General features: G+C 34.8%; 1 protein-coding gene across 14 annotated transcripts in view; it reads left to right on the top strand.

Moving 5' to 3' along the window:
• Window positions 1–14262, top strand: part of AFDN (afadin, adherens junction formation factor) — a 167702-nt gene extending 153440 nt beyond the window's left edge. For 4 of the 14 annotated variants that reach the window (XM_037817581.1, XM_037817584.1, XM_037817582.1 and 1 more), the window contains 4 exons: window positions 2956–3090; window positions 6332–6620; window positions 10345–10429; window positions 11296–14262. In XM_037817581.1, coding sequence (XP_037673509.1) covers window positions 2956–3090; window positions 6332–6620; window positions 10345–10429; window positions 11296–11449 — 663 coding nt within the window. In that variant the 3' untranslated portion in view covers window positions 11450–14262. Of the gene's footprint in view, window positions 1–2955; window positions 3091–6331; window positions 6846–10344; window positions 10430–11295 lie in introns of those variants that run through there. The other 10 variants (XM_037817588.1, XM_037817591.1, XM_037817589.1 and 7 more) reach the window with 6 other exon arrangements.

Here is a 14262-nt window from a genome sequence, read left to right as displayed (position 1 = left end):
AAAAGAACTTCAAGTGTTCAAGTAGTGGGCTACTTTGAGCTATGTCTTCCAACTGAGTTGGATGTCATGGGTACTAAATTTAGTAATGGTCTTTGCCATTGGGGTATTTCAACAGAAAAACTTGAAAAGCACTAATAAAAACTAAGCTAAAGATCTTACAACTTTTGATAAAATTGTCATTTTCCTTAAATTAAAAAAAAACAACAACAACAAAGTATGTGGGCTATGTTAAGAGAAGGGGACTATCATTTATTGAGTGCCAGCCAAGTACTGTTCTAGATGATTTTACTTATATTATTTAATACACACAATTGTGCAAGAGTGACTTTGTTTTCCTAATGAGGAAATTGGTCCCTAGAGATAAACAGTTAACTTTCTCTTGGATAAATAGCTAATAGGTTGCGAAGCTGGGCTCCAAACCCATGTCTTATAGTACTGAAGCCCTATAATACTAAATAAATGATGTAGTCAGGACCTTTGTTCATTTTTTGGCCTTTCAGTTTTTTTAGAGTGAATATTTTTAATGAGGGGGGCAGAAGCGGAATAAGTCTGTAGACAGAAGTGTTTCTTAAGGGTAACAGGCTTAACAGACTTTAGTTGTGTTTTCAGTGAAAATGTCAAAAAGCAAAAGATACCTATAACTTTTTTTTTTCCTGGAAGTCTCTTAAGCATGATTGTTTACCTTCGTGGAAATTCTATAATAAATTAAAGATACAGGTTATTTTACGGTACAGACTTATGAGCAGACAGAGCTCTACATATGTATTTTTTTTAACCCTGAAAATACCTTTTCTAGAAATGTAGACTGCCAGAATATCAAAACCTTGGTTCAAACATATTTACAGATTTTTTTAAATCCCAGCATAGTTTTCTTGGTTTAGAAGTAACTTATAGTCTGGACTATCTTTGTTCATTCTGTTGAGTTATTTTTATCTACTCTGATCTATTCTTGAAATATTACTACAAGGCTGCTTTAGTAGCAGTGACTTCATTATTCTTTTAATATGAAAGATTAAAGGCTATAGAGAAAAATACTTTAAAACAATGAGCTCATCTCCTTTTGATTGAACTTCCAATTGTTAATCTAATAGGCAGTTTGTCACTGGATATCTGAATCATTAAATTTACAACTTAAGTTAAAATATCTTTTAACTATTATCAAATGCCAGTAAGCCATGCATCTAAATATCCCGTCTTGAGATAATTTGGAGTAAATTAAAGAGATTCTCTTTCTATTGTTAATGCTCTGTTGATGGTGGGTATGGGGGGAAAGGAGTAAAGCGGCATATCTTTGCAGAACAAAACAATTTATGTTTCAGAATTGAAAATATGTAAAATAGTCCAACAGTGAAAAGAGACAGCCTTGATTATTAAAGCCCTGTTTGGCTAATTTGCATTACTTTAAAAATAGTAACTAATGAGCTGAATACAAGGAAGAAGACTCCTTGCTCACTACCACCCAAATTTAGAAGAATAAAGTTTTTTAAGAGAAAGTGTTTGCCTGTTTATAGATTTATAAGATAACATTCTGTACTTAATTATGAGAATTGTAATTGTTCTGATTTCTTAAAATTATACTCCTATTTAATGTAAAAGAAGAATTAGCTATATCAGTGTATATTTTCTTACTCAAAACTTGTTCTTAGTTAGGTCTAGAACATATATAGTATAAAGAAATTGGTTTATGCTTTATTGCGTAAGGGAAAGCCTATGGCAGTAATGCAATTTTACGTTTTCCCATAAATTACTTTTCTGTAGAATATCTTCTCAATTGCTATTTATTTGTACTGATAACTCTGTAATTCTTATTGTTCATCCTTGCTGCTTTGGTCCTTAACCCATAGCATCTACTCCTGCTATAAAACCCTCCAAAATCCAATTATCTGAACATTCCTCCTGGGTTTATACCTTACCTGGATTATACTAAAGAGAAAGTCGAATTAAATTGTCGTTTTGAAAAGACAATTTGAATTTTTTTCTAAGATATTTTATTATTGTTTGCTGACATGGAAATGCCTAGAAATACAGGTTAATTTATTACTTTCCTACCTTATATAGTATTTTTTCCACAGAAATCAAGGAAGAGCAAAACTGTTATGTTTTTGTTTTAGAAAAAATACACACAAAATTCAAATTCAAAAGTTAACATTTTATATTTTTTTCTATAAATAATTTATAGAATAACTAATTAATCTGTAGCAATTGTAACATACCTTTTAAGAATTTTATGTAATGGATTCCTGTAGTGGTTGGACTTGAACTAGATGGTTTCAAGTTCCCTTTAATTTTAAAAATTCTCTATACCTGTTAATGATGTATGACAGTGTAGCCTTGTGGGTGATGCTATAGCCCACAGCTGTACCTAGATAAGAAATAAATGGAGAATGTCAAGTTTTCAAAGTTGCCATTATCTTAAGCTGTAATAATAGAAATAACTGTACTATATCCAGACAATAAAAACAGAGAATCTTTTTCTGCTGTGTTAACCCCTTACCAACTGATAGGCTTTTTATTTTTATCTTCCACAGTCCGCACAAGTAGAGTTTTTGTGTTTCTTTTTTTCCCTTGTATTCACAGTGGAAACTAAAAGGCAATAGTTGGGAGAGAAGGGTGCTCGAGCGTGTTCCCCAGTTCTAGAAAATCCATCTGTTGTTTGCGTCTTATTTACATGAGCTTGTTAAAAGAATGACGCTTGTTTAATGCTTGAATGTATGAAGCGAATTCCCTCTTCTTTGGGCCATGATTAACGGAAGAATAACTCTGGGGAGACAGAGACAGAGTTTTTAGATAACTTATTTGTAAGATTTATTGTCCCCCAACAGTGATCTTAACCTGGCATTTTGCATTTAACTTTCTGTGTGTGTGGATGTGTATCTGCTTGTCTTGCTTCTGTGCTTTTTATGTCTTGTCCTAGTCGAGGCTACTGAATAAAGGTTAACGGCAGTTTGCTGTTAGTTACAGGATGAGGAGCGGAGGCGGCAGCAGCAGTTAGAAGAGATGCGCAAACGCGAGGCCGAGGACCGCGCCCGGCAGGAGGAGGAGCGCCGTCGCCAGGAGGAGGAGCGAGGAAAACGAGACGCTGAAGAAAAGGTTATGGTCCTCTGAGGCTGCTAGCGTTTTACCCAGTTAGCTTGAACACGATCGGTTGGCTGGGGCAAAGGGTGATAGAAATTACATGTGCTTAAGATGCACAAGACAGAACAGGGCCTGGAGATCCCCCAGCTTTTGTTGTTGAACCAAAAACTTTAACCTGGTCTGGCCCACCTACCTCTCTTCCGAACTCCGTCTTCAGATTCCCTTCTCTCCTGAGTTTTGACCCACTCAAACTTCTGAACTCTTAGATCTGTTTAGCAGTGAGCCTCCTTGCAGAAGGTCCATTTAATCTTTACTGGACATGGTCTAGCTTCTTACTGTGGGTGAAAGGGGTGATAGGAACAGAGTAAGAGAGTCTGAAAATTAAACATTTTGAAATAGATGATTTACTAAAATTACTCAATTCTAGTTGGTGGTAAAGAGAGCAGAAGGGCTTATGACACATTATTCAAGGAAAATTTAATTTAGTATGTAATCTGGTATTGAGTTATACATTCATTTATTTCCAGATGTTATTTTATTCAGGTAATCCTTTTCATTGAATTTTTAAATGAGAACTAATTTTATCATATTCTCCAAAATGGGAAATTTCTAGATGTTGTTTTCCAGATCTTTGGTCTTTTCATCATGTATGTTTCATAACTGAGGCTCTCTGATATGAGAAAGGTTCCAGCCATTGAAGTTCACTGTTCAATTTTAACTGTCCTGAGAAGATTGCATGTTGCTGTATGTGATTTTGGAGAAGCTGCTCTTCTCTATTACTTCCCTTCTGTGAAGGTAGAACTTTTGAGTGCCACAACTTCTGATGGGGAAAAATTCTGTTTTTATTAATAATTCCTTCCCTGACAGTCCTTGTTAATATAATGAACTTTATTAATAGAACAGACCCCTTCCCCGTCTCCCTCTCCCCCCCAGGGGAAAAAAAAACTTTCTGAAAGATTTTTGTAGTAATAAGATCTATTAGGATACAGAATTTGAGAGTAAGGTTGATAGATATTATGTGACTCATCTAAACAAAAGTAGAATAAATAATGTAAGGACACATACCTATATTGAAATTGGTAATTTATAAGTTTTATAGACCCTTGCCATCTCTTAAAGTTTATTGTTATATTATCTATTATATCTGAACAGCTTTTGAAGTATTCTCAAAGAGTTTGAGCTTTCAGGATTAGGTCCCCTGTGAGTCTTTCCATTGTGTAATGGTAAGTTGAAAATATTGATGTTTCTAAGGAAACTAGATTTCCAAAATTTGAGCCACTTCTAAGTTTTTACAGTTTTTTGGTTTTTGGTTTTGTTATGTTTTTATTTTTTGCTTTTCCATGACAGCTCCTCTTCTGACTGCTTGGAGGGATATGCTTTCCCAGTTCAGTACCAGCTCAGCTGTCTTATCTTCTATACAGTGAATTAAGCCCCTTTTAGGAAGGTTGTATAAATACCGAGTTTCCTTCTGCTTTTGTTAGGCTCAGACTTGTACCTCTGTAGAGACTCAGCAGAAAGCAGTCTGGCCGTTCCATGAGAGTAGTACACATAGAAATAAAGGTCAGATTATATATTCTATGTTGAGAAACTCTTAGGTTATTTGAGTTTTCCAATATGCATTCTCAAAACTCATAATTATGTTAAAAACGGTTGTATTTTAGTAACTGCTTCTGTAATTGAGTGGTCAGTGTAAAAAGAAGCTGAGTAACCTATTTTTGTATACACAGTGTCCAAAATTGATGGGTATGTGTTTTTGTAGGAAAAATGTGCCATTTGTTGGGTACAATAAGATTTTCTTGGGTCATGTAATTTTATCTGCTCTTGGTATAACTAAAAGATGATGTTTTTGTTTCCCCTAAAATATTATCAAGCAACTGTTCTTCATGTAATACTAAGGTTGTTGACAATTCCGTTTGAAAGCCACAAAAGTTATTCTGGATTTGATTCCCCCTCCCCCAAGGATACAGTTTGTATAGACAATAAGATGAAAATGTCGTTCTTTCAGGATTTCTCATCATAGAGTGAGAATATAAACTAAGAAATTTGGGTTCAGGATAATAATTGGGGCTGGCATTTCTTCTTACGATTTTCTCCCTCAGAAGGCAAAGCATTGGCTACTGTGTATTCAGTATGTGTGTGTGTGGCTTTAGAGGTAGGAGGGAAAAAATTCAGGCCTAGAAGTTGAAATAGGGACTAAAAGCTTTTATCCTGATGCCAGTGAGGTCTCTAAAATTAGTTAGCTTTAGTTGAATGAATTTGAAATTCATTGTACTCCATTCTGTACATTAAACATTATTCAAGTTAAGGCAGAGTATTCTGTTTGACTCACATTCCCTTTCTTATTTACTTTTTTCTTGTGCTCTAAAACTTTTGTCAATCTTTAACTAAACTGTGCTGTTACCTTTCGTAACTGTTAAAGTAATTTTCAACACTGTCAACTGTAGTTTGTGTAGATGTATGTCAGAAAAAATGTACAGTATGTGTCAAAATATATTTGAATATCTTGTTGCTGTTGCTTATAATGCCTGGCTCTCTGATTTTCTGTCTGTCAGGGACTTTGTTGAGATTCAAAATATAAATTAAGCACCGTGGAAAGCATATTTGTTAGATTATTGCTTTGGGAAAATGAATAATGTTTTTTCATGGTTCATAGTTTCCTATTAACTTCCCTCTGAATAACTGGAAGTAAACTAGATGGTTAAATCAAGTACTTCTTGTCAAGGAATGAATACTCTTGAATTCACTTGGGTTTAATGAAAAAGTATGTATTTTTACTTCTGAAAGTGTGAGCCACAGAAAGCCAGTTATACCCTATTTTTAGTTTTGTTTTGTCTTTAAACATGGCAGTAACAGGTAAGTTAATGTTCTATCCAAGAAGAGAGAAAAAGAAGAATTAATTAATAATTAATTAGTCAAATTAATTCAGTGACATAATAGTTGGAGGCGGTTAGCCTTCAAAGTACCTGAGAATTAATTCATTCCATACTTTTGAGCAGTTTTATATCAAATAGTTCTAAAATAGTAAAAATGTATTCTTGGGTCTTAAGAAAGGCTATTTCCGAATTGACCTACCTGTTTCTGTCAGATTAATTGTGATTTTTAAATTTTCACTTTTCTTAGGACTCATTATTAGAACGCAGTAATAAAGTGGGATTGATGGGTAAATAAACCCCTTTTAATCTCTCTGTGAAGGCAAAGTTGGAACTGTCTCGTTTCGTTTTCTGACCGTTGCACTTTTGTTTATTCCCGCCTACAGAGGCGACAGGAAGAAGGGTATTACAACCGTTTGGAAGCTGAAAGGCGCAGACAGCATGACGAGGCAGAACGGAGGTTGCTGGAACCTGACGAGCCTGGTCTGTACAGACCTCCGCCTCCACGGGATTATGAGCTCCCATCCCCGTCCCCTTCAGCTAATGCTCCTCCTCCCCCACCTCAACGAAACACCTCTTACCTCAAAACACAGGTCCTCTCCCCTGACACGCTATACACTGCCAAGTTTGTTGCATACAATGATGAGGAGGAGGAGGAGGACTCCAGTCCAGCAGGTCAGGATAAGTACTCCAGCACAAGCAAGCCTTACGGCCGCCTTCCTCCTGCCACCCTTAAGCCGCAGCAGCCCTCATGCCAGCCGCGCCCAGTCTCCGATGGCATCTCTCTTTCCAACTCATTCCGGCCACCCTCAGTCAATGCCAACAGTACTGCTCACAAAACAGGCCAGCCCCCTCCCCCTCCAAAAAAACCGGGTTTCTACCACCCCAGCAACTCAAAAGGTAGAGATAAAAGATAAAATCACAAATCAAATCCTCTGATTAGCTTCGTAATTGGAATCTTGGAATCTTATCTGTGCACCTCCCACTATAGTATCATAGATCTAGATGATCACTCACTTTGGAATTTCAGTTTCACCTGATCACTGTTTTTGCATGGTGATCTCCCTCTACCTCCAATTAAAATTAATGTCTGTGTTACTGCTCTTTTTTTATAAATGTTTTAGTTCTCTCCAACTTCTTTTATACTTTAAGAAGTTCATTTCTTTGATCAGCTGACGATAATCAGTCCTTCTCAATTGACTGTCCCCTCAATCATTTGAAGTACTGTTGGTCTTGGCTTTCATTCTCTCCCTCTTCAAATAATTCTTATATTTGGTTGAAGTGCCTTTTTCATGCATTTTGGTGTCTCTACAGATAAATTTCTGCTTATTAATAGTGTTAATTATATTTTAAGTTTCCATTATTGGGCATAAGTAGAACTTTCTGTTCTGGATTAAAGGCTGCATGGTCATGGCTAACTGGAGGACACACATCTTCCCTCTTGGGTGTGGATGGTGCAGTTGGGGCACTGCTGAGCCGGGTTCACGGGACCGTTTTACCATTTTAGTGCTGGCAGCCTCATGCCAGGGGCCAGGAATCCTGGTCATTTTGAAATTGCTTTTTCCCATTCCCTTTTTCCCTCTAACCTGTTTCGTTCGTCTTTACCTTCCATTCTCAGCACATTGCAGCACTAGGAACGAGACACTAGTAGGCATGCAGTTGCCTGTAATTGTGACCCTCTAAATTGACTGCAGAGCACTATGGTAACTGCTGACTGTCACAAACTTATATTCAATAAACAGCTTTTGAGACAGCACCAAATGTTATGTTTAAGATATAACAATAAATTATATGGGTTCAAACTTAAGACTAGCCTAACTAAAGGAAATTAGAATTTTGGCAATAAACATTCTCAAATATAGGAACAAGTGTAAGAGTCTTGGAAATTCTTAGTAGTACAATGCACGGGACTCCTAAGTTTTGAAAGAAGTTGAAAGTTACATTCTTTTTAAAATAAGAAATTTATTTTTCTCTTTTACAGTCCCAGTTGCTGATAACCTAAAAATTAGTTTAGCCATGACTCTTGCTTACGTAACAAATGAGTTTTGCTGGAATTCTGCCTTTTATACCCACCTGGATTGCAGCTTTAATCCATTTTGAAGTTTCAGTATGTAATAATATTTAGGTTGACTTACTCTGGGAGCCAAAATCAAACCTTTAGTCAAATTTCTCTTGTAAATATCTAGAATATGGTACCTTATGAAGACATTTATGGTATAATAGTAATTTTTGAAGCAAGATACCATCTACTTGCATCAAATTATAAGCTAAACTATAGGTATTTTATAAGTGTCATGTCACAAATAAATACGAGGTTTTAGTAACAACTGCGGAATATTGTAGGTCAACATGACTTCTAACCATCTTGGCTTTCAGTTATACCACTAACCCTTATTTTATTTCACACCTAAAATACCACAAAGGAGCAGGTTATAGCCTGCATCTGATTGTTCGCGCTTCTTTGAAGACTTCCTTCGTAAAGTACAAAGCTGTTTGCACCAAATGCAGAATGCATTCTGATCTTATCATTTCTTCATTTCACTAACATTGTTGCATTACTGTTTATAACTCTTTTTTTCTGTTGTAAGCATCTGGTAAAGCATGCTTTTGCAAACTGCACTTGGTTTCTTTCACTGGATGGTGAGAAGAATAGAATTGGGATACAAATTGAATGAATAATATGGGATTTCAACATAGCAACGTATTAAACATTATTCTTTTTTAAAGTTATTCAAAATTATTTCAGATAATTGTATTTATTCATACATGGTCAGCTGAAAGTATCTTATTGCTTTCTAGTTCTGAAAGATTTTTAAATATTGAAGAAATGAGTTTTACCAGTGGAAGAAGCTACTGTCATTCCTAAAACAAAGCTCAAAAGATGCAACATAATGTTTTTAAAAACAAGCAAAATTAAGAAAAAAAATTTAGAATTAAAATAGAAAAAAAATCTCACCATGCAAATAATTTATCTTAAGTTCCCACTATGGATTACCTTAAACTAAAGATGTATTTTTGTTTAATCTTTTGAGTCTTTGCTAAGGATGTTATTCTATACCAATAATTTTAGGTAACCTGAGCTAAAATAAGTAAAGATGCAGTGCAAAGAGTTATCATTTAAAAAGTAACTCATCTTTGTCTAAAATGTACCAGATAAATTTTGCACAGTAGGTCCTTTTATATAGAAAAGAAACATAAAAGTTTATTTTTGTGCAACTTGTCTGTAAAGGATAATTTTAATGTAGAAATATTATAGTAATTTTGTGGCCTATTTAATCCAATACTCAATCCCATCAACGTTTGCTGAATATTTTGAGCATTTATTTCTTCATTATTGAACATTATTACTCTATTACTGTAAGGAAAAGATTGTTTAAATGTGAAATTATTGAAATGATTTACTTTTTCTTGTTGAGTTACAATTAATAGAAATACATCAGATTGATGTAATGCATTATGGTTTTAATAATGTGTTATCAATGATATACTTGCCTACTTTTTTTAAGAGTTTATAAAATTTTTAATCTGCATCATCTATTTCGCTAATCAATAACCCTATAAAGCCGTTACAGCAGATATTATTGCTGCAAGGAAGGAAACCTAGACTGGAAAACTTCATTACTTACCCAAAGTTGCCCAGCTAGTTAGAGGGAGAATTGGAGCTGTAATTCAAGTGTTCTGACTTGTAGACCAGTATTCTTTCCATCATACCATGCTGCTTTGTATCTTATCTTTATTGCCATTGTTTTTGTATCTGCAGCACTGGTATCTCATAATAGGTTTGTGTGTGTGTGTATGTGTGTGTGTGTATGTGTTTGTGTGTGTGTTTGGTAGCTCATTTGTTTAAAAAGTTTTATTTTAATAATTTTAGCCAGTCGGGGGGGGGGGGGGGAAGGTTACTGGATGTCCTGAAAAGAGGAACTTTAGTTATATAATTACATCTTAATATTTAGGTTACATTTGCTCTCATTGATTTTCAGTAAGAAAATTCTTAGTGTCAGGAGTGTGTCTAAAAGGTTTTACTCTTCTCCCCATCAAGTAAATCTTCTGTGGATTTTTCTTCTGGTGTCATGGCAATTAAGCATTTTACCTGATTAAAAAGTCTTTTATATCTATATTCATTATCATCTAAGACCTCTTCCATTTTCTCTCGAAAAATGTAGGGCATGAGGTCAATTATTTACCACTTCTGAGGGTAGCAATTGGATTACTCAGGCCACTAAGAGATGTGATTTTCAAATTGATGAATCTGTCATCAAATATAAAGAATCTTTTGCTTTCTTATTTATTCAATAATTAAAGATGTCTTATTTTTCTTTGGGCACTGCATCTTTATCATGAGTAGAGTTTTGGAAATAATGCAAGTATTTTAACTTTAGCTTTTTCTTTTATGGAAAAGGAACAAACTCTTATACAGGATCTACTGGAACAATTGTTGGAGTCCATGATGTTTATCGGGATCCAAGAGAAAAACGATCTAAAAGGTATTTGCAGTTGTGCTACATTAATAGCTCCATATGTAATTGCTTGATTTTTCCATTCCTCATGTCATTTTGTATGAGACTGAAGGGGGCTAATAGAAATTTGAGACTTCATTATCCACTCAAATGTTTCCTGGTGTACAATAATTGTCGAACATATAGGTTTTTTCATTTTATGTTGTTAATATAGTGATGTTTCAGACAGGGATATAGATTTTCAGGCTTATTGGTCAGAATTTTAGAAGCAGTGGACCATGCTGCTATTTCCTTCTACCAAAGAAAGTTAAACGTTTTAGGACAATATTCAGATGTCTTTCTAGACCACATAAGGCTAACCCTTGATGTGCACAAAATATAAATAGATATAATGTCTTCACTGAATGTCACCTAGGTTTTAGCTAGAAATGCTACTGCCCAAACAGTTCTTAAAACATTGAAGTTGAGCTAATCAGGAAAACCTTCAGTATCACCTAAAACTTATTATTAAAGTAAGTATTTTTATGGATACCTCTCAGATACATGTAGCATTCATTAAAGTGCTGTATTTTAAAACCACACCCCTTTTGTTAAAGTTGTTTAACTGGAAGGAGTTACCTTCGTGCTAGAAATTATTAGCTTTTTGAGAATTGGGTATGACTGAAAGAGGGTAACATTTTAGAAGATCGTTCCTGCTCTTTTTTTCTACAAAGGTTTAAATACAGCCCCCCAAATTTTTATTATTGGAAAGGGTATAGCAAGATTTAACAAAGAGTGATTCTCTCCCTTACTGAAAGTTTTACTTAATTGCTGCCCATTATGCAAATTTACCTAATTCCTAACAAGTTATTTCCATTTTCATTTATAATATTTTACATTTCCTTCGTATGCAGCCAAGACGCAGATTTACCTGGAATGTCTGGAGCCCCTGAAAATTTGACATTCAAAGAACGCCAGCGTCTTTTTTCACAAGGTCAAGATGTGTCCAATAAAGTAAAAGCGTCTCGTAAATTAACAGAACTGGAAAACGAACTGAACACAAAATGAATGAAAAAGGAAAAAGCACCTTGTATTTTCCCAAAAGTCCTCTTAATTGTGGATTTGTAGGAATCAGCTTGAAAGAGGAAAGGGGAAGGTTATATTTTAAATGATTTATAATTTGTTTCTAAAATGGTTGAGATTTAGAGGTGTTAAAAAATTCTAAGAAAATTTATTTTACTTTACCAAGAGATTGTCATTTATACAATTTAAACACTGTCTAATTTTTTATTGATCTGACTGCTAATGAAGGTAACTTTTTTTGTTGGTTTCTTTTTTGGAATCTGAGTTCAAAAGGGGACAGAATAAAGGGCAGCAGAAGATAAGGAGATGTTTTTTCTCCCCTGTTTTCCCTCTATAATTGACTAAGGAGCACAGATATGTTCTATTTCCCTTCTTTTTCACAACTTTATTTTCGCTATCAGAGAATAGCTTGAACTCCCCAGACTTGTGTGCACTATTTAGTGGCAACTGTAAATTACCTTATAGGAGAGTCACGTTTTGTCTCCCAGGAGAGAGAACATATGAAGACATGCTGCTTGTACCGTATCTAATAGTGTCTATTTACGTGTTTAGGACATTTTAACATAGGATATCCTTTCTAGTCTTATTCCTCTGCAGTAATGAAGCAGTTTAAACTTCTTTCCTTAAGAAAGATGGATGCACATCTGAGACTTTGGCTCATCTCATTCCTTACAGGTGCATGCCCTGATCAATTCTAAATATTTGATTTTAAAAATAAATTCTCAAAGAAGAAAATTACAAGGATTTAAGCTTGGGGGATTTTATGTTTATAAATACCAGATTATTGTTAGACTGATAAATCATTGATGATTTTGAATATGCTGTCATATTATGAAGTTAACTAAATATTTCAAATATTCCAAGGGATCTTTAAGAAGGATATTGTTAAGTGAACAGTGTTGTCCATGTGAATAGCAAATATCTGAGAAGAATGGGAGATTAATAGGTGACTCTTGAGCACAACTGTTGCTCAGAAACTTTTAATTTGAAAAAGTAATAGATTTACGTCAGTATACTTTGCAGGGAAGGGAAGGTGTTCAATTACATTTGGCATCTGTAATTTAAATATTTTAAGAATAACTCGTACTGCAGTTCAAGCTATTTTTCACACTATAATAGATTTATTTAATTTTGATTTGTTTAATTATTAGTTAGCACTGTCATTTCTTCAGCTATAGATATATGGCTGTTGTTGGGGAGAAGGACCTCAGTTTGTCTTATAGTGTGTGATGCTAAAATGGTAAATTATGTTGTGATTCCAAGTAGATTTTCTATTTGACAAAGCCCTGATGTGGGGTTCAGATGATTTTTTCTATACCTTATTGTTCTCTTACAAATATATGTTAGGAAAACATGCACACTTTCAAATAGAAGAGATAGAGGCTTTCACTGCCTTAGAAATCACTTTTAATAAGAGTTGTATGATAAATAATTAAAAAGGCGAGTATAAATATTTTTTTATGTATATCAGGGTTCTTATTTGAAAGTGTACATTTACCATTTCCCTTGAATTAAGTAAGAGAATAAAATGGTTCTAAGTGTTTATGAAGGATGTGCATACTTACTCTGGAAGCGCTAGGAAAAGCAGGCTTCTCCCAAATATCTTGAGAACACTGGTAGCCTTGTGGTGACTAAATCGACACTTTCTTTAAAGAGAAAAAGATGCATATGAATTACTGTTAATATATGGAAAAACAACAAATACACATAAGTACATGCAAATACATGTAAATATCTGCACACAAGGATATTTGTATGTGTGGCTATAAAACCTGTAAACAAGTGGATTTGGCCATCCTTGGATGATTAGATCAAATGTGAATATGTGTAAAAGTGCTTTTCATAAATGTGCATTATTATGGAAAAGACATCAAAACTGCTGTAGTTTTCCATTTCTACTGTATTTCAGTTGCAACCTATTTTTAATAAACTTTGTATGTATTTAAGTGTATTTGCTATTATTTTAATAATGCTGCCAAAATTTATATTTGTACTACCAGCCTTCCCCGCCCTGCCTTCCATCTGTCCATTCATTCATTAAACATGAAATTTATTGAGTATCATTTATGTATCAGGCAATGTTCTTAGTTTTTCGGGGAAATGTTCCTTGCCCCAATCACATAGCAAACTGAAGTTTGCAGGTAACTTTTTCACCTTGGTCTTGTATTGTCATTCCCCACAGGCCTTCATGTTTTTTGTTCTGCACCTTAGCAATCCCAGATGGTCATTTAGACTATTTCTGAGTTACACTACTCTGTCGTTGTCTCTTTGAAATTCTTAAGCATACACAGTAGATTTGTTTGCGTGTAAAAACCCACTGAAGGTAGGTAATATAAAGAGGATTGTTTGATTATAAAAATACGTAAGTAGAGTGATAAGGAAAATGATCATTTGTGGTCATCTAAGACTGGGACTTGCCATAGGATCAGCCTTTGTGCAGACTGGCACTGAAGGGTGGTTCTGAATTCTAAACTCCAGGGACATTAGCAGGGAAGTTGACACACCAGTGTTTCACCCGGAACGTGATTCAGCTCAGCTCCTCAGATTTGCTGCTGCTTGGCTTTACTATTGCCTTTGCCTGTGTATTGTTTGTTTTCCCATACCTTCCCTTCATGGCCTGCTCTCCCCTTACCTTTAGCTTCAGTCCCATCCCATTTTTCTTTTTCAAATTCCTGATTGAGAATATTAGAGGCCAGTCTTGTCTTTTTGAGTCAAACCACGTTGGCCACAGCTAACATTTCTTGTATCCTGATCTGGCCAGAGTCACTAGGGTCTCAATAAATAGTTTGAGTTTCTGA

Source organism: Choloepus didactylus, chromosome 24 (genome assembly GCF_015220235.1).
Source record: "Choloepus didactylus isolate mChoDid1 chromosome 24, mChoDid1.pri, whole genome shotgun sequence".
Classification (NCBI taxonomy): Eukaryota; Metazoa; Chordata; class Mammalia; order Pilosa; family Megalonychidae; genus Choloepus; species Choloepus didactylus.
Note: the sequence above shows the minus strand (reverse complement) of the source record. Positions and strands in the feature narration are given on the sequence as shown.